Source organism: Palaemon carinicauda, chromosome 1 (assembly GCF_036898095.1).
Source record: "Palaemon carinicauda isolate YSFRI2023 chromosome 1, ASM3689809v2, whole genome shotgun sequence".
Taxonomy (NCBI): Eukaryota; Metazoa; Arthropoda; class Malacostraca; order Decapoda; family Palaemonidae; genus Palaemon; species Palaemon carinicauda.
The window spans coordinates 77,990,343-78,016,842 of NC_090725.1; the positions used below are offsets into that span (position 1 = coordinate 77,990,343).

At 41.2% G+C, this 26,500-nt stretch overlaps 1 protein-coding gene across 2 annotated transcripts in view; it reads left to right on the forward strand.

Moving 5' to 3' along the window:
• The window catches only part of AIF (Apoptosis inducing factor), a 115,686-nt gene extending 102,196 nt beyond the window's left edge, over nucleotides 1–13,490 (forward strand). For both annotated transcript variants that reach the window (XM_068382177.1, XM_068382185.1), the window contains one exon: nucleotides 10,918–13,490. In XM_068382177.1, the coding sequence (XP_068238278.1) occupies nucleotides 10,918–10,989 (72 nt within the window). In that variant the 3' untranslated portion in view covers nucleotides 10,990–13,490. The remainder of the gene's footprint in view (nucleotides 1–10,917) is intronic.
• The last annotated feature ends 13,010 nt before the right edge of the window (nucleotides 13,491–26,500 follow it).

The following is a 26,500-nucleotide window of genomic DNA, read 5'->3' on the forward strand; positions in this document are numbered from 1 at the left end:
CAGTGAACCCTCGTTTATCGCGGTAGATAGGTTCCAGACCCGGCCGCGATAGGTGAAAATCCGCGAAGTAGTGACACCATATTTACCTATTTATTTAACATGTATATTCAGACTGTTAAAACCTTCCCTTGTACGTAGTACTGTTAACAAACTACCCTTTAATGTACAGAACACTTAATGCATGTACTAACGTACCCTAAACTAAAACAGGCACAAATATTAAAGGCGACTTTATATCATGCGTTTCCTAAACACGCCAAAAAGCACGATAAAAAATGGCAACCAATGTTTTGTTTACGTTTATCTCTGATTATAATGAAGAAACAAACGCATTTACACATCTGTGTATAGGTTAGTTTTTGCATTGATTATATTGATTATTCAGTACAGTATGTTGATTTGGTTATTACTAATGTTTTACCTTAATTTTTCTTAGGACTTCCAAATGAAATGTTTTTCTTTATGACGTCGCCTGAAACGACGGTGTCATAAAGTACGCTCAGTAAACAAACTAAGAATTTAACGTGCATGATGAAAGTGATAAATAATGATATTACAGTAAAAGCTTTTATAAAATATGTTATTACAAATATTATTTACCGTATCTATATAAAATCATACATACGTAGCAAAGCAGGAAAACAATCTTTCGAGAGAGAGAGAGAGAGAGAGAGAGAGAGAGAGAGAGAGAGAGAGAGAGAGAGAGTTGTTTTACATATGTAAATGTAAATTTTAAACAAAAAAATAGCCCCATTTCATTTAAAATAGATTACAAATATTTTACTTTATCATATTACAGTAGTCTGTATAATACTGTAAAGTTCAGTACAGTATGTTGTTGTTATAGTCGTGGCTATGAAATTCTCACGAAACAAAAACACGCCATTTGATTACAACAGCTGATTCATTCTCTCTCTCTCTCTCTCTCTCTCTCTCTCTCTCTCTCTCTCTCTCTCTCTCTCTCTCTCTCTCTCTCTCTCTCTCTTCGTGTTATACAATACTTACATTTAGATGAAGAAACTAAAATTAATTTTCTTAGTGTCATTTGAAGACGAAACGAAAAAATTAGGCCGAGTCTACATCCATTTCAATCATAGCTAAAAATACGGCATCCGATTTCATCAGCAAACCACTATTTTTTGGGAAATATCATTTTATTCTAGAAAATTGCCACTCTTTAAATAGTTAATTGCACATTAAGAAAGCGTGTACTTTTGTTTTTAAATTTCGGGTGTGTTTTAAAAATCGAGTATTGTTGACTTCTTTTTGTTTTACTTTTGGCTGTGATTAGATCAGCTGTCATCTAGCTGCCGCTCTTGAGTGTGTACGAATACACTAACAAAGTATCGTTTATACCATTTCTTAACTTATTCAAACCGTCTACAGTATACAGTTGATATTACATAAGCACCAATGTGTTATAACCTATCAAATTTTTTTGTTTATTACATTTAAACCCCCCTCCATCTCTCTCTCTTTCTCTCTCTCTCTACCTCTCTCTCTCTCTCTCTACCTCTCTCTCTCTCTCTCTGTGGGCTACTTTTCACTACCTCCCATTCCTTACCTCTCTCTATCTCTCTAACAAATGATATCTTTGTTGCTCCTCTAAGTTTCATTTATATTGAAAATCAGTCATGATTCAATTTTCCTTACTTTCTCCAATCCCGCACCATCGGTCACATCGCGGTATTTTCGATATTTCCGGAAAATCCGCGATATATGTACAGTATATACATGGGTTATGAAAAAAATCCGCGAAGTGGTGAATCCGCGATGGTCGAACCGCGAAGTAGCGAGGGTTCACTGTATGGGCATCCATATGTGGCTCATCCCATAAAATTTCTGCCAATCAGATTTATACATTGAACAGTGCGCTGGAATATGCTCAACACACATTGGTACACTGTTTCCTTCCAAAATATGATTTTGTTGGGCATATGTGCCTAACGATCATACAACTTTAAACAATTACAGTCCTTCTCTCAGTCTGTTCCAACGCAAAATACTATGAAGTATTATTTTGGTGAAGCTGAAATCCACCGATAAAGCTTTTTGCCAAGGTTTAACTACCCATCACTAATTAGTGGGGGAGGAGCGGGCTAGGTTAGCCTTCAGCTCACACCAGCACTAGCAACTAACTGTAACTTTATTTCGGCTCGGTAAAGACGTAGTCTTTTCTCTCCCGCCAAACCTTTTAATTGTTTTATGATTTAAAGCCACTGGCGTAAAGCTTGATAAAAAGTCTTTTCTTTCAGAGCTGCTTTCCTTGGGGCTCGTGGCTTCCGTTGCAAGGCAAGGTAGTAAGAGGTCTTTGTCCTCAGCTTCTGCTCGCCTCGATGTTCGCTCTCCTTTGGCGGGCATACATGAGCAGTTGCTGACAAGAATTCTCGGAGTGACTTGTTGAGATACTACCGCTAGAGGGTTATGGGGTCTTTTGAGTGGCCAGACAGTACTAAATTGGATCTTTCTCTTTGGTTACAATTCTTCTTCACCCAAGGGGTTAACTAGCGCACTATAATTGTTTGCTAGCCACTTTCCTCATGGTAAGGGTAGAAGAGACACTTTTACCTATAGTAAGCAGCTCTTCTAGGAGGACACTCCAAAAGCAAACCATTGTTCTTTAGTCTAGGATAGTGCCATAGCCTCTGTACCATGGTCTTCCACTGTCTTGGGTTGGAGTTCTGTTGCTTGAGGGTACACTCAGGCACACTATTCTATCTTATTTCTCTTCCTCATGTTTTGTTAAAGTTTTATAGTTTATATAGGAAATTTTAATGTTACTGTTCCTAAAATATTTTGTTTTTCATTATTTCCTTTTCTCACTGGGCTATTTTCCCTGTTGGAGCCCCTGGGGTTATAGCATCCTGCTTTTCCTACTAGGGTTACAGCTTAGCAAGTAATAATAATAATAATGTGAAAATCTCTTCCCTGAAAAGGTTTACACAACTATAGCTGTTCGTTAAAACTATAAAAAGCTGAAAAAAACTCCTTCGGTGGCGTACATGCCATCGTCAAGACAAAACCTCACGGTTATTGCCACAAATACTACCTATTGCTGGAGTCTGCCGCATGCAGTCATTTTGCCCCGGGGCACAATGAGTTCTCATTGGACGGCTAGTTCGTAAAATATAGTCTTTCGTGGCTATTTAGTCTGGTTTCTACCTACGGAATGGGGAGCTCTTCAGAGCACCTGCACAATGGGCTGGTGAGACATACCCTTGCAAGGTTATTTTCTCAAGCCTCTAGTCCAAAGAGAACAATATTAGCTTCTGCTTATATTTACAAGTCGGCCAGACGATCATCAACTTTTCATTACTTTTACGAATGTTAACAAGTTTTACCCACAAGGCGACCAGACAAACGTCAGCTGCTTATGTTTATGAACGTTAGCAAGCTCCACCCACATGATGGGTAGGCAAACCAACGTAGGTATAATCGCTACGCTAGCTGTATGTTTTGTTTTTTCGTGGGTGCACTCGTTCACATCTTAAAAATGCTACAGCTAAATGACAATTTAATTCCTTGGGCAGACATGTTGCGATTCGTTGCACATACATTATTCCCGCAAGTGGGCTCAGACTCGTTTACAAATGCTTACCTGGACACTAATAATGATTCCGGGCATGCCCATATGTTTGTTTGCCTCCCTGGTCTGCGTTACTGGTTCATAGATGGGCTTATGCATACGTTACCTGTCCACTAATAGATTGAAGACGGGTCTTGATCCTACCCTCCGTAAGTAGTTGTGTGTTATCTACGACTGGTCTCTTGCTTGACAGCTATCGCTAAGGAGATTCCCTGTAATAATATCTACTGCTGGGGAGTGTTGGCTACCCTTCTTTGCTGATTTATAAACATACTTACTCGGCTAACTTCCACTGGATTGGTGGCTGTTGGAAGACAGGAACCCCCCCCCCCCCCCATAATAGTAGGTCCGCACAACTGGTTGCCCGCCTTAACATCAACTTGAGATGTTATACGCAATCTCTCGGACCCTCCGGAGTAACCAAGGAGAATTGACTTTTCTCTTGGTAGTTAAGGTCTCTTGTTCCACTCGGTGGAACTTGCTAACCCTTAAAGGGGGAACAACAGTCACAATTTCTGTGAATTGTTGACTACTCTACGGTAGTAGGGTAGCCCAGAGCTGTTCCCATATCTGATTATCAGGAGGGGAAAAATTTTCCCCACTGGTAAGTTGCTGGTATAACCCGTCCCCTTCAGCTTTAATAGCCCATTGAGTATGAATGCCTCCTCCCGTAGGAGCACATAACGCTACCCACCAGGCTTCTTTGGGAGACAGGTCGTACCAACATACTCAGGTTCATCTTACTTGGGCTTGAGCACAGACCCGAGTTTCGCAAGGAATTCTTGCGCAGTGTTGCACACCCATTCACCAAGCACTAGAGAAGTGGGTGGGCAAGTTACGTAGGGCTGCATACAATCTAAGTCGCTCATTATTTTAATGGTAGAAGTGGATTCTTCACAAAGACCGACCCTTGGTCAGTCTCCATACTAAACTGGGATTCATCCTCCTCTGATCCCACATTAGAATGATTTATTGTTAATTTATTCTCATCATTTATTTATTTCCTTATTTCCTTTCCTCACTGGGCTCTTTTCCCTATTGGAGCCCTTGGGCTTATAGCATCTTGCTTTTTCAACTAGGGTTGTAGCTTGGCTAATAATAATAATAATAATTAGCGGACAAGCATTGCACAGTATGGCGTAGCCTACCACCTAGCAAGGTAGGCAGGCTAGCTCATCTGCCTGACCAAGAGGTGCGTCTCACTCTTGCTACTCGTAGTGCTCTCTTGAGCAAGACGCTTTGTCTAGAATAAAGGCGAGTTCTACCTCGCTAGTGTGTGCAGGGAGACATGTACTAACCTTACCTGGGGGAGCTGAGAAAGGCGCACATGCCAGCCCGCTCTATCTACTCTTGCCTCGCCAATGCTCACAGTCCCCTTGCTAGCGCACACAGCTACTGCTGCATGTGAAAACTGTGAAAAGCATGCAAACCAGCACACAGTCCCAGCTCCCACTGTAAGGGGCACACACCACCAGCTTTTACCTTGGGAACCCTGACACACTCCTCGCAAGTGCACACAGATAGCGCTTTTCCAGCTCTCACCTTGCCAGCATGATCTCCCAGCAGAATGAACTGGAAGAGGCTTACACACCTTACCAACCTTAGCCTTGCCATCCCCCTCCATGCAGTCGGTATAGTTTTCGAAAAGGAACGGCTGGTTCCTTAGCAAAGCAAGGTACCTTGTCCTTTGCAGACTGATCATCCTCAGACATTCCACCTTTGGTTGAAACCACACTAGGCAAGGTCTTTCGGTCAGGGGATCGAGTACCGTCCAAGGATCAGATGAGAAGACCGAGTGAGATAGCCCAGAGCTTTTACTCAAGACACAAATGGCCAGCACAACAGTGGCAAAGCTGCTGGAGCACCTACCATCCCTCAAGTAGTTAGTGCCCCATGGTCTCACTCTGCATTTGGTCTCTACAGTGGCAGCTGAAGACCTTCTGGTCTTGGCACTGAGACCCACAGAGTACTCTAGTACCGGTGGGACCCGAGCAGAAAAGAAACCTGAGTTGGTGGGTGTTAGACGCCAACCTCCTCAGAGGAGTAGAGCTTTCTCTCCTCCCCGAATTTTTTGTTCTTTGCAAACGCATCAAAAAAGGGTTGGGGCTCATCTATTACACCTGACGGCATCCGGGCTTTGGTCCAAATCCGAAAGGTGGTGCCACATAAACCTCCTAGAAATGAGGGCAGCCTACTGGCCCTCAAGCACTTCCACCGTCTCCTTTCAGGGCATTACGTAGTGTTCATGAGCGACATCACTTCTGTAATGTCCTACGTAAACAAACAAGGAGGGTCATTTTTACAGCAACTCTACCAACTAGCTGTGAAAATCCTCAGATGGATGGAAGGAAATTCGGTAGCCTTTACAGCCTGTTTCATCATGGGCAAGAAGAATGGGGTGGCGGACAATCTGAGCAGGAGGACTCAGATAGTTGTCTCCGAATGGTCCTGTTCGTGATGGCCCTCAACCAGAAACGTCCGGTGTATTGCTCACTAGCAGTGAACCCACAAGCTTTCTGGCAAGATGCTTTTCAACACCTGTGGGATAGGATGGATATCTATATGTCCCCCCCCCCGCCTTCTGCTTAGTATCGAGGCTATTGAAAAAGAAAAGGGCATCCCAAGATCTAGCGATGACCCTTATAGCTCTGCTGTGGGAACATGCAGAATGATTCCCGGGCCTTCTGCATCTGCTCTGCCTCACAGGGGCACCGAGAGAGCTGCCTCCACTTCCTGGGCTACTCAGAGAACTACATATGAAGATATTCCACTGTGCAATACCATCGCTACATATTCACGACTGGAGGTTAACCAGCAAATGCTTACAAAGAGAGGCTTTCGAAACCAGTTGCGAGACTTATGTCAGGATACCTCCGAGAGTCGACGTCTGCTCTGTACCAGGTGAAGTGCTCCGTCTTTTGTGGTAGGTGTTGTGGATAAGGTATTGCTCCACTCAATGGCTCTATACCAGCAATAGTGGAGTTCTTTTATCTCAGGGAGGAAAAGCTTTGCCATAATCTCCTTCTGAGTTCGCCAAACCTTCGTGGTTTTTTTTTTTCCCTCTGGCGGATGCAGTCGCTACCGTGAGCTGTTCTCCTAACCTGGTACTCTGTTTATCCAGTGGCCAGAAATGACCTTGCATTCCGACGCAAGAGAGCTCAAGCTCTTCGAAGCTCCCTGGAGAGCCTGGCGAGCTGTCTCTGATTGTGTGCCAAAGGTGATGGATATTCGTTCACCTGGGAGATTTACTTGAGTAAACAGTGTCTCAATGCCTCACAATCCATGGTCATTGCATGATCCATGCTCCTTCTGCTGATTCTGCACCTAAGGTGAAAGCTATCTTTTCACCTGAGAGGTTTGATTGAAGCAAGCAATCTCTCAATGTCTCGCTATTCAGACTCACAATGAGCCTGGATTGCTGTGCCTAAGGTGAAAGCTATCCTTTCACCTTGAAGTTTTGCTAGAAGCAAGCTATCTCTCATTGACTTGCGATTGAAGTTCACAGCACTATCTAAGCTTGCTGTGACTGCTCACACTTTTCTGAGCCTGCTGTCTGTTGGGTTAGAATGCACGAGCCAGGCTTGCACACCTGTGGCCGCTCGCAATTGTGTCGTGTGCCTCACTCTCAGCGCTTCCTTGAGGTGATCGCAGATGGTTGCTCATCACTCAAGGTGCTTGGCTCACCCGAGTGCTTGCTCTCTCTCCCAAATGCTCTTTGGATTAATGACACTTATTATACCCTTCACATACATTAGGCAATTAGGAATCTAGATTAAGTGGTTTATTTCACTGCTGGGGCACTGACATCACTAAAACCCAAGAGCACAAGGGTGTGTTTTATTATCGAAAAACCTTTGTGCCTGTGGTAGCTAATTGTATTCATTTATGTGAATGCCATAAGAGACTGTTTATGAAAACAAATTCTTTCTAGAGCCTGAGTTCCTGCTGTACAGCAAGAGAATGTTTTTGAAGAATTGACATATTTCTATTACACACACGCTCTCTCTCTCTCTCTCTCTCTCTCTCTCTCTCTCTCTCTCTCTCTCCTCTCTCTCTCTCTCTCTCTCTCTCTCTCTCTCTCTCTCTCTCTCTCTCTCTCTCTCTCTCTCTCTCTCTCTCTCTCTCTCTCCTCTCTCCTCTCTCTCTCTCTCTCTCTCTCTCTCTCTCTCTCTCTCTCTCTCATTTTTCATAATTTATTTTCGGACAACTTGACTCGAGAATTCAGAATTAAGTTGTTTTATGGAAATACAAATTCCTTCAGATTTGTAATCTTTTCTTTTCATGGATGCACAACTACAATCATTCACTTGAATTTATCTTAGAGAAACAACAAGAATGCAGGTGTGCTTGTGTGAAGCACTTGCCTTCCAGAGTAAAGAAACAGAATGCAGCTCCTCCCTAGTACAGTGGTAATACGTTCACCTAGTTTTCGCATGGTAACGGATCGATCCCACATTGATATTGTGTTTTTTATGTTTCTTCACTTTATGGATAGAGTTTTGTATGTATGAGGAATTGCTCTTAAATTAGAATTATCTACCTCAGTAAGGTAGTTAGCTGATGACATCAAAAGAAAAGGGGACCTTTTCTTTAAAATGAAGTCTTTCAAGACTGTTCCGTAGGAGTTTCAATGGTTACTCCTACTGTTTTTTCTCTTCCATCAGAAGAAATGGTTAGCCAGTCCTCCATGGAAGATGAAGAAACTACTATATTTTGAATCCTCTTGTGTTTCTCTTTCAGTAACCAATGAATGTGATCTTTTTTGGCACTTTCAGCTCTGCTCTTGGTTTGCAAGTTTTGGAACGACACCCTGATGCAAGCAGCTTTGGAACTTTTCCATGCAACTGACGATGCAGACATTTTCGGAAAGTTTCCACTTGTGATTTTTATAACTTATCTATTTAGCAATTGCTTGCTGTTCTCTTTCTCCATTTCTCTAGTTTTCTCTCCGTAAGTCTCCATCTCATGCAGTTACTTGTGCTGACTCACCTGGTAAGCTCGCCGCCTAGCTCATCTAGTTGGTTTTGAGAGTGGTGCAACACCTGCTTGCGCTCTCAGCCCAACTATCTGTGTCGCATTCACGTTCTCTCTCGTGAGGTAGAGCGCTAAATACAGGTTATTGCAACTGTTAAGGCTCGTCCACCTGTGGTGAGTCTCGATCACGAATGCACTCCTGTGGCAAGTCGAGATTCCAATGTACTATAGTTTTCCAGTGCGACTTATCGCCAGAGAACTCTTGCTCCTTGGAGCTGAGCTTTCAGGATCACATATCTAATCATGCACACGATCCTCCTGCTACCCAATGCTTCACCATTATGGTCTCGTGAGACTCCATGAGTCTCCAGCTCCAGTGGTGGTTCGCCAGGCAAGCTCACTAGCTCTCTACGAGCAGAGGTCCATACTCATTATTACGTGGGATCTAAAAGACATGTGTTTCCAGATCCCTATCCATTTGTCCTCAAGGTTATACCTAAGATTCAATCTGCAAGGAAAGATATATTGTATCAATTTCGGGTGCTGTGCTTTGGTTTGTCTACAGCCCCTCAAGTTTTCACTCGTTTTGTAGATTACAAGGGTAAGGGGCTTTTTAATTTACAGCTTCCTTTTCGCTCGTTAATGTTCTGAATGGCGATTACAATAGTTGCATTATATCCTATGATGATTAGTTGCATTATATCTTATGAAAATGGCACCTTGTTTTCTGGGAAATATGCTAATTAAAATATACATCCAGGCTTTGTATAATTCGAGAATTTGGTTAATACGCTCATATTATTAGCATTTGTACTACAGTATTTGAATAAAGTATTTTATGGAAAAAATAGAATTAGGTGGATAATGAACTCATTTATATAAATAAGACAAATTAAAGTGATAATCCTTTCACATTATCACTTCACGCTTTTGTTAATGTATACTATGTAATCTAATGTTTAGCACCCGTAATTCACACAACATCAGGGAAATCAAAGTGTAAAATCATATACAAACCGACATGAATACGAATGCCTGTAACAATGGCCACTTTCTTCTTCCTCAACCTAAGCTCAGTGGAGGAACACACTGCTGATCTGTGTCACAGAATCTCGTATTAACCATCGTACAATTCATGGAAAATGTAATTTTCCTTTATTGTTATCTTACACTGCACATATACATCCTGGCATCTCATACTGACCATCGTACTATTCAGGGAGAATGCTTTTTTTTCCTTCATAAGGATCAATCTTCTTAAAATTCGAATATGACATTATTCTAATTTTTTTTTTTTTAATATTTTCATTGATCAGAGATAGGTTTTACTATTCGGGGTTCGTACTATTCAAGCTCATACTATTTATGGCATGATTGTACTTGGTATCTTAAGTGAAACAACTTTTTTATGCACAGCAGTAACATTCTGGAAATTTTGAATAAAAATACTGAAAAGGAAATAGTGTTCTTTGAGTAACTTTGTCCAATATATTAAAAAATCATGAGAGTTAGTAGCAAAGAAATACTGTACAGTAGTTACTTAAAAAATCATGAGAGTTAGTAGCAAAAAATACTGTAGTTACTTAAAAAATCATGAGAGTTAGTAGCAAAAAATACTGTAGTTACTTAAAAAATCATGAGTTAGTAGCAAAAAATACTGTAGTTACTTAAAAAATCATGAGTTAGTAGCAAAAAATACTGTAGTTAGTTAAAAAATCATGAGAGTTAGTTGCAAAAAATACTGTAGTTACTTTAAAAATCATGAGAGTTAGTAGCAAAGAAATACTGTAGTTACTCGGAGGTGAGCCAATTTTGATAAGTTGCAGCATCCAAGATTCAATGTGTTCAGGCTCTTGTGAAATTAAGGTTTATATACTGTATTAGGAAAAGTTTTGTATGAATTCACTGAATCTTGATATTGGGAAATAGTTATTTGAATTCTGATATGTAACAGGAAAATTTTATGTCAATTTTTCATTGATGAACTAAACAATCATGTACTGTAACTAGGAAATTATTTTTATGTAATTTTATCAATATTAGTATCAAGTTTGGAAGCCTCTTTCATGTATTTCTGACACTGAAATTATTTGAAATATTTTTTTTATGATATATCTACCTTTGAGGTTTGGAAGCTGCTCACAGCCTTTTTCATGTATTGCTGCCACTGAAATTATTTGAAATATTTTTTTTTATGATATATCTACCTTTGGGGGTTGGAAGCTGCTCACAGCCTCTTTCATGTATTTCTGACACTGAAATTATTTGAAATTTTTTTTTTTTTTTTTATGATATATCTACCTTAGAGGTTTGGAAGCTGCTCACAGCATATAATAATTTTTCTCATTTTCTTTCAGGTAATCAAGGAAGGCAAAAGCTATGATGACTTGAGTGAAGTAGCCAAGCTTTTCAGCTTGCATTCTGAATAAGATAATGAGCCGAGAAAAAACTGTACAGCATGACCAAGTCATTTACAAAGTTACTGCCGCTCAAGTTTCATGTTGCAACATGATAGAGGTGCCATTTGCTAAGAGTACTTAAGAAAAAGGGAGTTATTTTTATTAAAGGAAAATGGTTTATATGGGAATTATTTTGTTAGCATTGCGATAATAGATTCTTGTGGTAGCTGGCTCATGATAGATATTTTAAAAAGGTTATTTGGTTTGCTTAGGAATCTGGCTCTAAAAGATATAAGGCCTCATCTTAGGTGTTAAAAAATTGTGTTGCATACCCATTCATAATTTTTTTTTTTTTTCTCCCATTTCTTTTAGCGATGCATATTTGCACCGTCTCGCGGCGGTGCCCTTTTAGCTCGGAAAAGTTTCCTGATCGCTGATTGGTTAGAATTAGCTTGTCCAACCAATCAGCGATCCGGAAACTTTTCCGAGCTCAAAGGGCACTGCTGCGAGTCGGTGCAAATATGCATCGCTAAAAGAAATGGACTATAGCTATGTCTCACATTATTTCAGTACTGTAGTTTCAGGAGGCATCTGATTTTTATCATCAGAGTTCTAATATCCGTGCAACTCAAAATAGTTTCCTTATTTGGTGGCCATAGTCTGCTTGCCTCTGTAATCCCTCTCTTCCTGTGCAGACAAATGGATGTTTAATTACATAGATTTTTTAGATTTATTGCAAGTGAGTATTGGGAAATTTTTCTCATTTTTTTTTTCTTTAATGTCGTGATTTCATGTCATGTTATAAATTCATGTGCATTAGAACGAGAGGTGTTTTAAGTTATGCTCTATTGCTATTATGGGCTGGTAAATCTCCATCCCTTTAATAAAAACCATGGAAAATGTAATTTTCCTTTATAATTATCTTACACTGCACATTTACATCCTGGCATCTCATACTGACCATCGTACTATTCAGGGAGAATGCTTTTTTTTCCTTCATAAGGATCAATACTGATTTGTATGATGCAAATACAGTTTACTAAAGTTAAAGATATACATTCTTATATCTTATTTTTAAGATTTAAAACAATTTCACATATATATTTTTCCTTTGCCTTTCTGTCTTGGTGTCAATCTTAACGTTCTGTGTACTTTTTAGATGCACTTTAGTTTCATTATGTACTTTTGCAAGTCATTATTTTGGCTTGAGGTTACTGCATTTTTGCATTTAATGAAGTATCATGTTATCAAAACTCTTGAGGAATTTGGAAATTATATGATAGGTTTGGACGTGTTATCATTTGACTTATTCGTGATCACTAACTGGAAAAAATGAACATGGCGGATGTGCAGGTCAGTGCTTTTGGTAGCCATTTTTATTTCAGTCTGTGATTGTATATGTATGTTTAGATTGTTTGGGCTCTATTTAACATTTCCAAAAGGTTCCAAATGAGTTTGCCAAGAAAAGTTTATTCCAAAGGAATTTTAGGTTTTGGAGAAAAACATTGGGCAGTTTAGTTCAAGAGATCAAGTGTTCAGTATGTGAAATTGAAAAATCTTTTAGATATTAATTGCACAGTATAGTACTCTAAATTAGAAATAAGTTGACATTTTACAGGAAATCTAAATGAGAGGTAGAGAATTCAAAATTACCCCATTAGTGAAATATTTATAGACATCCTGTGTAAAAAACCTTTTAAGGGCAGACATTGCTAGAAATACTTGGAATTTGTATCATTACCTCCATGCATGGCACTATTATGAAAGACAATATAATTTCTTAAACATCCTGGTATAAGGTATTGATTTATATTGTATACCTTTTTAATGAAAAATGTAATCTTATAGTAGCTGCTTTTGCAATGTATCTACATTTCCATTTCTTTTAGCGATGCATATTTGCACCGACTCGCAGCGGTGCCCTTTTAGCTCGGAAAAGTTTCCGGATCGCTGATTGGTTGGACAAGATAATTCTAACCAATCAGCGATCAGGAAACTTTTCCGAGCTAAAAGGGCACCGCCGCGAGTCGGTGCAAATATGCATCGCTAAAAGAAATGGACTATACATTTCCATTTATCCAAAGTAGTCATCTTGTTACCACCTATATACTTCTCAGTTCTTTATGTGCTGCACTTCCCCTTTTGTTTCATTTGCTTAAATTTGTTTATACTGAACAAGCAAAGTGCTTGTGAATCCAATCGGAAGCTACATGCTATTGGCAAATTTGTGTAATGTCATGGTATTTTGTGCTGAAAGACTGATGGAATTATTTTTCTACAGTATTCGCATTTCACCCACGGGCCAATTATTGATTTAGTATATGTTGTAATCATCAAGAAGTCATATTGTATATTCATCATCATTTTGTAGCAATATAATTGGCTCACCTTGTTTAAAATTTCCCATGCTCATTTGGTAGAATGAATGATTTTGTACAAAATATTGGGCATAAGGATTTCTTCTGCACAGTGTGTACATATGTGGCATTACATAATAGGTTGTTAGAATAAACTATTTTAATATTTTAAAACTTTTATTTAAGTCATCACCAAATAAAAACAGAACACTTCATTTAATATCCTAAAGGCAGGACATGTGAATTTTATGCACTAAAGGCAAGAAAATTTTTTAATTATACTCTACTGAAAATTGCAAATGAAAATTAATGCAAGTGTAATTTTCTCATGGTACTTTACCTTGCATAGAGTCATGTTATTTTCTTTTGTTTTCTATTGCTGCCTGTACATTTTAGAAATGCGCTTGTATTATTGTTTGTAAGATTAAATCTAAAAAATTCTGGTAATACAGTACAGTGTTAGTGTGCAGGAGCTTGGACATTGATGTTGAAGGTAGATGGCACTGGGCTTCAAGATCAACTACAAGAAGTCTCGCCTCTCTCCAGCTCAAGAGTTTTAATGGTTGGGAATCCATTGGAACTTGCAGTCACACCGCCTCTCCATTCCACCAAAGAAGAGGAGAGAGATCGCGGGTTCTGTCAAGAGACTACTGAAATCCAACAGGAAAGAATACTGGGCTCTCTCCAGTTCGCAACAGTAACAGACCCAGTGCTAAGAGCACAGCTGAAAGATGCGTCAGGAGTCTGGAGATGATACGCATCAAACGCTCGAAGAGATCAACAGAGACCGACACTGACCTTACTGTGATCGCTTCTGAGGCCGTGGTCGAACGCATCTCCAGGCCTAGCATTTGTCCAAATGGTTCAGATTTTTTACACTCACTGGTTGAAGCTACAAATCATTTGGTGGTAGATAGGAAATCCAGTGTAGATGGGCATACTGTGGAAAGTCACCGTTTTTGTTAATTTACCATTGGTACCTGGGCAGTGGATGAAGTATACAGTTGAGTTGAGTGACGTGTAGGAAGGGTGATCAGCAGTTGCCTGTCTCTCTCATGCCAAATCTATACCCCTTTCTGTGCACACCCCCTCTAGTTTTCCAGGGCTCCTAAGTCCTTGGAAGTTTTGGTAATGGGGTTGTCCCAGCATGTGTTCTATGGAAATGATATCTGTTGGACTGCTCTTCCTGAAGAGAAAGGGTGGAATTAATGAAGATTGAAAGTTTGGATATGTCTCTTTCAAATTCTTTTGGGGATTAAAAAGTATTTTTGGGTTTTTGTGAATGATTTAGTTGACAAACTTGAATGGCCTGCTTTCATGTTTGCAGATTTGCAAATTTGTTTTGAGATGGGCTTCGGAGGGGCTGCTAGTTTAAGTCTAGCGCATGCCTTCGGAATCTTGTTAAAGATTTTGTTTGACAGGTCCACCTGGAAGGCGTATAGAAGAGGTCTAGTCAAAGCTGACCTACACGTAATTGTCGTGGTGGAAGCCAAGCCTTGTTCGGGAAGGTGGATGAAGAAGGACAGGCAGAAGTCTATCGAGATTTCTGTCAGCTTTTTTGTTTTAACAAAAGAGACCCACTTCTTCCAAGCGATTCATATTGTCTTCTGGTTGATTTTGACTTGTATTCTTCTATAAAGTCGATACTGTCTTTCGAGATCCCAAACCTTTTCTTGACTGCTAAGGCGAGAAAATCATGAGATGAAGGTTTTGGTTCTCAGTGATGAAGCGAAGACAGTCGACTTCTGAACCAGTTGGGATAGAACTGGGTTCGGTAGAGGAAACCGCCTCAGCCTCAGTTCTATCACTAGAGGGAACCAATTGCTCTTGGGCCACTTGGGGGCCACCACTGCTGCTGTCCCCTTGAAGGTTCTCAGCTTGTTGAGGACCTTCAGCAGGAGATTTGTTGGTGGGAATAGATAGATGTGAGTCCATTTGTTCCAATCGAGGGACATGGCGTCCATCGCTTCTGCCCGAGGGTCCTTGTATGGGGCTACGTATCGAGGTAGTTTCCTGTTGTCGCTCGTTGCGAAGAAGTCGATCTGCAGTTCTGGGACTTTTTCAAGATGAAGGAGAATGAGTTTGCATCTAGGGACCATTCTGACTATTGGCTTTCGCTTGGATAGAGCGTCCGCCGTCACATTGTGGAACCCTTGTAGGTGAACTGCTGATAAGTGCCATCATTTCTTTCATGCCAAGCGAAAGATGGCCAACATCACGTGGTTGATGTAGGGCGATCTCGAGCCTTGTCGGTTCAGACATCTCACTATCACTCTACTGTCTAAGACCAGCTTGATGTGGGCTGATTTGTGAGGGGATAGCTTCTTCAATGTCAGGAGAACTGCCACGGCCTCTAGAATGTTGATGTGAAAGGTCTTGAACAGGGACGACCAGGTCCCTTGAGCTTTCCTTTGAAGGAAATGACCTCCCCATCCTTCCGTCGAGGCATCCGTGTGGATGACTACCGATGTTGAGGTGGTTGTAAGGGAATAGTCCTTGCTAGGCTCTTGACCTTCGACCACGGCCTCAGAAGCGATCACAGTAAGGTCGGTGTCGGTCTCTGTTGATCTCTTCGAGTGTTTGATGCGTATCATCTCCAGACTCCTGACGCATCTTTCAGCTGTGCTCTTAGCACTGGATCTGTTACTGTTGCGAACTGGAGAGAGCCCAGTATTCTTTCCTGTTTGCATCTTGAAATCCTGTTGGATTTCAGTAGTCTCTTGACAGAACCCGCGATCTCTCTCCTCTTCTTTGGTGGAATGGAGAGGCAGCGTGACTGCAAGTTCCAATGGATTCCCAACCATTAAAACTCTTGAGCTGGAGAGAAGCGAGACTTCTTGTAGTTGATCTTGAAGCCCAGATGTTCCAGGAACTGGATCAACTTTGTGGCTGCCTGCGGACAAGCAGTCTTGGATGCTGCCCACACCAGCCAGTCATCCAGGTATGCAGCTACCTGAATGCCTTCTAAGCGTACCTGTTGTACGACTACGTCCGCAAGTTTCGTGAAAATCCTTGGGGCTATGTTTAGTCCAAAGGGCATGGCTCTGAAGACATACTTTGTCTTCTGTAGCTTGAATCCTAGGTAAGAGGAGAGGGGGCAGCTGACTGGAAGGTGCCAGTAAGCATCTGCCAGGTCTATTGAGACTGTGTACGCCCCTTTCGGTAACAGGGTCCTTATGTATTACAATACATAAGGACCCTGTTACCGATGAACTTGTTGAGTGGAGACAAGTCTACTGTAGAATGACTCTGAGTTTGTCCAAGTCCTTTTTGGGAACACAAAACAGCCTTCCCTGGAATTTGATGGACTTTACTTTCCTTATAACCTTTTTGTTCAAGAGTTCTAAGGTATATTCTTCCAATAAGGGGGTGGAGTGTTGGAAGAATTGAGGAAATGAAGGTGGAGATCTGTTCCATTTCCAACCTAGTCCATTCTTGATTAGGCTGTGGGCCCAGGGATCGAAGGTCCAACGATCCCGATAGTGGAGAAGTCTTCCTCCTACCTGGAGCATCTCATTGCTTGGATGATCCGGAGGGTTTGCCACCCTGACCACGTCCTCCCCTACCTCGTGAGGGGTATCTTGAGGAGCCCCGTCTAGATCCTCTACCTTCCGGGCAAAAGGTAGTGGTGTGCCTCTCAAAACCTGGGTTAAAGGCTGATGACTGGGCTACCAGCTGTTGAGGCACCACCTGGAAAGTGGTTTGTGGCTGAGCAACCATTTGGGACACCATGGTCATGGTTACTGTGGGATGTTACATAGGTCGAGAAGGCAGTCTTGGCTTCTTCGTCTTCCTCTTAGGTTGGGGACCAGCATCAGGGGAAGATTTTCTCTTGGCAGAGATGCCCCACTTTTGGAGAAGATTCCTATTCTCCGTGGCGGCTTTGGCGACTACCTCTTGGACTGCTTCCTTTGGGAAGAGGTCCTTGCCCCAGATACAGGAAGTGATCAACTTCCTGGGCTCGTGTTTGACCGTTGCATTGGCAAACACAAACTCTCTGCTGGCCCTCCTGGCCTTCACAAAAGCATATAAGTCCTTAACCAAGGTAGCCATGTGCATCTTGGCTAGGACTATATACATATCTGGGGTGCTTGCAATGCCTGCACACATCTTCATGCAGTTCTGGAGGGACAGAGAGACGGCTAGTCTCTCTTTTGTCTCCTGTTCTTTTCTCAGGAGAAAGTCCGACAGCTTCGGGAGGTTCTCACTGAACTGCTGTCCTGCGATGTCCGCGTCGAGTTTCGATACCGAGAAGGTTAGGTGGACCTCGTTCCAATCCTTCTCACCCGTGGGCAAGGCCAGAAACAATGGCTTACACTCCTCTAACGTAGGACATGGTTTGCCTGCATCAACTGCCAGAAGCACACTGTGGAGAGCTTTCGACGAGAAGGGGAAAGCTCTGGATGAAGGAGCAAGGAAAGTAGGGTGCTTCTTGCTTAACGCAGAAACTTTAGAGTTGGTATTTCCTGCCTTTTTCAGGCTACTTGTGGTTTCGTCTCTTCCATAGACGCCGGCTCACTCTTCAGCCGGATGAAACATTCCGGGTAAGCCGAAAGGTTTGGCTAGAATTGTATGTCATCAAGGGAGATGGCCCCCATCTTCTCCGAGATGTAGAGTTTCCCATTCATCATGGGCGTGAACTCTGCATACCTCCAGGGATTGGTTTCGGAGTATGGTGGCAGGTCAGACACTTTGGGTCGCTTGTATTTCCCACGAGAAGCAACTACGCAGCTTGCTTCCCTGAATTCCTTCCTCATATCTACGTTTTCCTTACGTAGAGTATCAACTAGTTGCTGGATCTGGGCCATAACCGCTTGGCCCAGCGGGTCTAGTTGAGGGGTTGGAGTCGAAGAAGTTGACGGCACAGGCTGAAATGCTGACACAGACAGAAGAGGGTCCTCCGCTTCCGTCGACTCGAGATCTTCTTCCTCTCCAGGTGGTTGGGCCACCTCTTCTTCAGGGTCCTCTTGAAGGAACCCCTTTTCAGTGTCCGAGGACACCTCTGACATCCTCTCCTGATGGATGTCCATGCCTTGTAAAGCCTCGTTGATGTCGGCCTCTATTGCAAGCTGTATGCAGGGAGGTCCGGGTCGTGCTTGAGGTACGACGACATCAGCTGTTGCCTTAGGGAACAGCAGGCTTCTGATCATGTCGCTTGGTAGGTACAATCCCGGAGAGTTCTTTTGGAACCCTCGAACCCACTTCCGAAGCGTTTCCCTCGCAGTATCCCTCGACAACGCTGTCTTGGGATTGCCGAAACCCTCAGTCATCAAGGCCAAGCTGACGTTCCAATCCTTGGTATCCCAATATCTCGAGGTTTCAGTTGCGATAGAGCAGGGGCCATGAGACCTGCACATGGTGTGACCACAAAAGTCCTTACTCTTGTGGTTACAGTACATCACCTCACACTTCACCTTGGCCTCCTCCTGTAAGGAAAGAAAAAGGTTGAACGAGTAGGGGATAATTTATCACACTGATAAATTAAATTCATCCATTGAATTAGCACTTACTATTATCATTATAGCTTAGGATAGTAAGCTAGAAAGAAATAGGAAAGAGACATATCTGTGTCTCCTGTCCAGGCAATTGCTGTGACCTTCCTCAATATTAATATTTAATTTCCTTATTAGGGAAATCTAAGGTGGAAGAGCTCTAAATTCTAGAGCTAAAGTTAGTGTATACTAGCACTATCCTTCCCCACAATGGAATATTAATATTGTAGGGAGCACTACCCGACAGAGAGAGAGAGAAAGTATGGAGAGAAGTGCTACCGTATTATTATAGTTTAGTACAAAGAAAAAATGATGAAGGCCTGTACTCCTACATCAAAGGATATTTCCTCCTCAAATCAAAGTTCCTTTTTCTCTTCATCTTCCATAGTCCAACTACTTGGTCCTTCCAACTAAGTCAGTACTTTATCCAATGATGAAGGCCTGTACTCCTACATCAAAGGATATTTCCTCCTCAAAACAAAGTTCCTTTTTCTCTTCATCTTCTATGGTCCAACTACTTGTTCTTTCCCACTGAATCAGTACTTTATCCAATGATGAAGGCCTGTACTCCTACATCAAAGGATATATCCTCCTCAAAACAAAGTTCCTTTTTCTCTTCATCTTCTATGGTCCAACTACTTGGTCCTTCCCACTGAGTCAGTACTTTATCCAATGATGAAGGCCTGTACTCCTACATCAAAGGATATTTCCTCCTCAAAATAAAGTTCCTTTTTCTCTTCATCTTCTATGGTTCAACTACTTGGTCCTTCCCACTGAGTCAGTACTTTATCCTATGATGAAGGCCTGTACTCCTACATCAAAGGATATTTCCTCCTCAAAACAAAGTTGCTTTTTCTCTTCATCTTCTATGGTCCAACTACTTGGTCCTTCCCACTGAGTCAGTACTTTATCCAATGATGAAGGCCTGTACTCCTACATGAAGGATATTTCCTCCTCAAAACAAAGTTCCTTTTTCTCTTCATCTTCTATGGTCCAACTACTTGGTCCTTCCCACTGAGTCAGTACTTTATCCAATGATGAAGGCCTGTACTCCTACATCAAAGGATATTTCCTCCTCAAAACAAAGTTCCTTTTTCTCTTCATCTTCTATGGTTCAACTACTTGGTCCTTCCCACTGAGTCAGTACTTTATCCTATGATGAAGGCCTGTACTCCTACATCAAAGAATATTTCCTCCTCAAAACAAAGTTCCTTTTTCTCTTCATCTTCTATGGTTCAACTACTTGGTCCTTCCCACTGAGTCAGTACTTTATCCAATGATGAAGGCCTGTACTCCTACATCAAAGAATATTTCCTCCTCAAAACAAAGTTCCTTTTTCTCTTCATCTTCCATAGTCCAACTACTTGGTCCTTCCCACTGAGTCAGTAGTTTATCCAATGATGAAGGCCTGTACTCCTACATCAAAGGATATTTCCTCCTCAAAATAAAGTTCCTTTTTCTCTTCATCTTCCATAGTCCAACTACTTGGTCCTTCCCACTGAGTCAGTACTTTATCCAATGATGAAGGCTTGTACTCCTACATCAAAGGATATTTCCTCCTCAAAACAAAGTTCCTTTTTCTCTTCATCTTCTCTGGTCCAACTACTTGGTCCATCCAACCGAGTCAGTACTTTATCCAATGATGAAGGCCTGTACTCCTACATCAAAGGATATTTCCTCCTCAAAACAAAGTTTCTTTTTCTCTTCATCTTCTATTGTCCAACTACTTGGTCCTTCCCACTGAGTCAGTACTTTATCCAATGATGAAGGCCTGTACTCCTACATCAAAGGATATTTCCTCCTCAAAACAAAGTTGCTTTTTCTCTTCATCTTCGATAGACCAACTACTTGGTCCTTCCCACTGAGTCAGTACTTTATCCAATGATGAAGGCCTGTACTCCTACATCAAAGGATATTTCCTCCTTAAAACAATGTTCCTTTTTCTCTTCATCATCTATGGTCCAACTACTTAGTCCTTCCCAATGAGTCAGTACTTTATCCAGTGATGAAGGCCTGTACTCCTACATCAAAGGATATTTCCTCCTCAAAACAAAGTTGCTTTTTCTCTTCATCTTCTATGGTCCAACTACTTGGTCCATCCAACTGAGTCAGTACTTTATCCAATGATGAAGGCCTGTACTCCTACATCAAAGGATATTTCCTCCTCAAAACAAAGTTGCTTTTTCTCTTCATCTTCGATAGACCAACTACTTGGTCCTTCCCACTGAGTCAGTACTTTATCCAATGATGAAGGCCTGTACTCCTACATCAAAGGATATTTCCTCCTCAAAACAAAGTTCCTTTTTCTCTTCATCTTCTATGGTCCAACTACTTGGTCCTTCCCACTGAGTCAGTACTTTATCCAATGATGAAGGCCTGTACTCCTACATCGAAGGATATTTCCTCCTCAAAAGAAAGTTCCTTTTTCTCTTCATCTTCCATAGTCCAACTACTTGGTCCTTCCCACTGAGTCAGTACTTTATCCAATGATGAAGGCCTGTACTCCTACATCAAAGGATATTTCCTCCTCAAAACAAAGTTGCTTTTTCTCTTCATCTTCGATAGACCAACTACTTGGTCCTTCCAACTGAGTCAGTACTTTATCCAATGATGAAGGCCTGTACTCCTACATCAAAGGATATTTCCTCCTTAAAACAATGTTCCTTTTTCTCATCATCATCTATGGTCCAACTACTTGGTCCTTCCCACTGAGTCAGTACTTTATCCAGTGATGAAGGCCTGTACTTCTACATCAAAGGATATTTCATCCTCAAAACAAAGTTCCTTTTTCTCTTCATCTTTTCTGGACCAACTACTTAGTCCTTCCCACTGAGTCAGTACTTTATCCAATGATGAAGGCCTGTACTCCTACATCAAAGGATATTTCCTCCTCAAAACAAAGTTCCTTTTTCTCTTCATCTTCCATAGTCCAACTACTTGGTCCTTCCAACGGAGTCAGTACTTTATCCAATAATGAAGGCCTGTACTCCTACATCAAAGGATATTTCCTCATCAAAACAAAGTTCCCTTTTCTCCTCATATTCTATGGTCCAACTACCCAATGTTGAAGGCCTGTACTCCTACATCAAAGGATATTTCTTCCTCAAAACAAAGTTCCTTTTTCTCTTCATCTTACATAGACCAACTACTTGGTCCTTCCAACTGAGTCAGTACTTTATCCAATGATGAAGGCCTGTACTCCTACATCAAAGAATATTTCCTCCTCTAAACAATGTTCCTTTTTCTCATCATCTTCTATAGTCCAACTACTTGGTCCATCCAACTGAGTCAGTACTTTATCCAATGATGAAGGCCTGTACTCCTACATCAAAGGATATTTCCTCCTCAAAACAAAGTTGCTTTTTCTCTTCATCTTCGATAGACCAACTACTTGGTCCTTCCAACTGAGTCAGTACTTTATCCAATGATGAAGGCCTGTACTCCTACATCAAAGGATATTTCCTCCTTAAAACAATGTTCCTTTTTCTCTTCATCATCTATGGTCCAACTACTTAGTCCTTCCCAATGAGTCAGTACTTTATCCAGTGATGAAGGCCTGTACTCCTACATCAAAGGATATTTCATCCTCAAAACAAAGTTCCTTTTTCTCTTCATCTTCTCTGGACCAACTACTTAGTCCTTCCCACTGAGTCAGTACTTTATCCAATGATGAAGGCCTGTACTCCTACATCAAAGGATATTTCCTCCTCAAAACAAAGTTCATTTTTCTCTTCATCTTCTATTGTCCAACTACTTGGTCCTTCCAACTGAGTCAGTACTTTATCCAATGATGAAGGCCTGTACTCCTACATCAAAGGATATTTCCTCATCAAAACAAAGTTCCCTTTTCTCCTCATCTTCTATGGTCCAACTACCCAATGATGAAGGCCTGTACTCCTACATCAAAGGATATTTCCTCCTCAAAACAAAGTTCCTTTTTCTCTTCATCTTACATAGACCAACTACTTGGTCCTTCCAACTGAGTCAGTACTTTATCCAATGATGAAGGCCTGTACTCCTACATCAAAGAATATTTCCTCCTCTAAACAATGTTCCTTTTTCTCTTCATCTTCTATAGTCCAACTACTTGGTCCATCCAACTGAGTCAGTACTTTATCCAATGATGAAGGCCTGTACTCCTACATCAAAGAATATTTCCTCCTCAAAATAAAGTTCCCTTTTCTCCTCATCTTCTATGGTCCAACTACCCAATGATGAAGGCCTGTACTCCTACATCAAAGGATATTTCCTCCTCAAAACAAAGTTCCTTTTTCTCTTCATCTTACATAGACCAACTACTTGGTCCTTCCAACTGAGTCAGTACTTTATCCAATGATGAAGGCCTGTACTCCTACATCAAAGGATATTTCCTCCTCTAAACAATGTTCCTTTTTCTCATCATCATCTATGGTCCAACCACTTGGTCCTTCCCACTGAGTCAGTACTTTATCCAATGATGAAGGCCTGTACTCCTACATCAAAGGATATTTCATCCTCAAAATAAAGTTCCTTTTTATCCTCATCTTCTATGGTCCAACTACTTGGTCCTTCCCACTGAGTCAGTACTTTATCCAATCATGAAGGCCTGTACTCCTACATCAAAGGATATTTCCTCCTCAAAACAAAGTTCCTTTTTCTCTTCACTTCTCTGGTCCAACTACTTAGTCCTTCCCACTGAGTCAGTACTTTATCCAATGATGAAGGCCTGTACTCCTACATCAAAGGATATTTCCTCCTCAAAACAAAGTTCCTTTTTCTCTTCATCTTCCATAGTCCAACTACTTGATCCTTCCAACTGAGTCAGTACTTTATCCAATGATGAAGGCCTGTACTCCTACATCAAAGGACATTTCCTCCTCAAAACAAAGTTCCTTTTTCTCTTCATCTTTCATAGTCCAACTACTTGGTCCATCCAACTGAGTCAGTACTTTATCCAATGATGAAAGCCTGTACTCCTACATCAAAGGATATTTCCTCCTCAAAACAAAGTTCCTTTTTCTCTTCATCTTCCATAGTCCAACTACTAGATCCTTCCCACTGAGTCAGTACTTTATCCAATGATGAAGGCCTGTACTCCTACATCAAAGGACATTTCCTCCTCGAAATAAAGTTCCCTTTTCTCTTCATCTTCTATGGTCTAACTACTTGGTCCTTCCCACTGAGTCAGTACTTTATCGAATGTTGAAGGCCTGTACTCCTACATCAAAGAATATTTCCTCCTCAAAACAATGTTCCTTTTTCTCTTCATCTTGCATAGTCCAACTACTTGGTCCTTCCCACTGAGTCAGTACTTTATCCAATGATGTAGGCCTGTACTCCTACATCAAAGGATATTTCCTCATCAAAACAAAGTTCCTTTTTCTCTTCATCTTCTATGGTCCAACTACTTAGTCCTTCCCACTGAGTCAGTAATTTATCCAATGATGAAGGCCTGTACTCCTACATCAAAGGATATTTCCTCCTCAAAACAAAGTTCCTTTTTCTCCTCATCTTCTATGGTCCAACTACTTGGTCCTTCCCAATGAGTCAGTACTTTATCCAATGATGAAGGCCTGTACTCCTACATCAAAGGATATTTCCTTCTCAAAACAAAGTTCCTCTTATTCTCTTCATCTTCTCTGGTCCAACTACTTGGTCCTTCCCACTGAGTCAGTACATTATCCAATGATGAAGGCCTGTACTCCTACATCAAAGGATATTTCCTCCTTAAAACAAAGTTCCTTTTTCTCTTCATCTTCCATAGTCCAACTACTTGGTCCTTCCAACTGAGTCAGTACTTTATCCAATGATGATGGCCTGTACTCCTACATCAAAGGATATTTCCTTCTCAAAACAAAGTTCCTTTTTCTCTTCATCTTCTATGGTCCAACTACTTGGTCCTTCCTACTGAGTCAGTACTTTATCCAATGATGAAGGCCAATACTCCTACATCAAAGGATATTTCCTCCTCAAAACAAAGTTCCTATTTCTCTTCATCTTCTATGGTCCAACTACTTGGTCCTTCCCACTGAGTCAGTACTTTATCCAATGATGAAGGCCTGTACTCCTACATGAAAGGATATTTCCTCCTCAAAACAATGTTGCTTTTTCTCTTCATCTTCTATGGTCCAACTACTTGGTCCTTCCCACTGAGTCAGTACTTTATCCAATGATGAAGCCCTGTACTCCTACATCAAAGGATATTTCCTTCTCAAAACAAAGTTCCTTTTTCTCTTCATCTTCTATGGTCCAACTACTTGGTCCTTCCCACTGAGTCAGTACTTTATCCAATGATTTTGGCCTGTAATCCTACATCAAAGGATATTTCCTCCTCAAAACAAAGTTCCTTTTCCTCTTCATCTTCTATGGTCCAACTACTTGGTCCATCCAACTGAGTCAGTACTTTATCCAATGATGAAGGCCTGTACTCCTACATCAAAGGATATTTCCTCCTCAAAACAAAGTTGCTTTTTCTCTTCATCTTCCATAGTCCAACTACTTGGTCCTTCCAACTGAGTCAGTAATTTATCCAATGATGAAGGCCTGTACTCCTACATCAAAGGATATTTCCTCCTCTAAACAATGTTCCTTTTTCTCATCATCATCTATGGTCCAACCACTTGGTCCTTCCCACTGAGTCAGTACTTTATCCAATGATGAAGGCCTGTACTCCTACATCAAAGGATATTTCCTTCTCAAAACAAAGTTCCTCTTATTCTCTTCATCTTCTCTGGTCCAACTACTTGGTCCTTCCCACTGAGTCAGTACATTATCCAATGATGAAGGCCTGTACTCCTACATCAAAGGATATTTCCTCCTTAAAACAAAGTTCCTTTTTCTCTTCATCTTCCATAGTCCAACTACTTGGTCCTTCCAACTGAGTCAGTACTTTATCCAATGATGAAGGCCTGTACTCCTACATCAAAGGATATTTCCTTCTCAAAACAAAGTTCCTTTTTCTCTTCATCTTCTATGGTCCAACTACTTGGTCCTTCCCACTGAGTCAGTACTTTATCCAATGATTTTGGCCTGTAATCCTACATCAAAGGATATTTCCTCCTCAAAACAAAGTTCCTTTTCCTCTTCATCTTCTATGGTCCAACTACTTGGTCCATCCAACTGAGTCAGTACTTTATCCAATGATGAAGGCCTGTACTCCTACATCAAAGGATATTTCCTCCTCAAAACAAAGTTGCTTTTTCTCTTCATCTTCCATAGTCCAACTACTTGGTCCTTCCCACTGAGTCAGTACTTTATCCAATGATGAAGGCCTGTACTCCTACATCAAAGGATATTTCCTCCTCAAAACAAAGTTCCTTTTTCTCTTCATCTTCTATGGTCCAACTACTTGGTCCTTCCCACTGAGTCAGTACTTTATCTAATGATGAAGGCCTGTACTCCTACATCAAAGGATATTTCCTCCCCAAAACAAAGTTCTTTTTTCTCTCCATCTTCTATGGTCCAACTACTTGGTCCTTCCCACTGAGTCAGTACTTTATCCAATGATGAAGGCCTGTACTCCTACATCAAAGGATATTTCCTCCTCAAAACAAAGTTCCTTTTTCTCTTCATCTTCTATGGTCCAACTACTTGGTCCTTCCCACTGAGTCAGTACTTTATCTAATGATGAAGGCCTGTACTCCTACATCAAAGGATATTTCCTCCCCAAAACAAAGTTCTTTTTTCTCTCCATCTTCTATGGTCCAACTACTT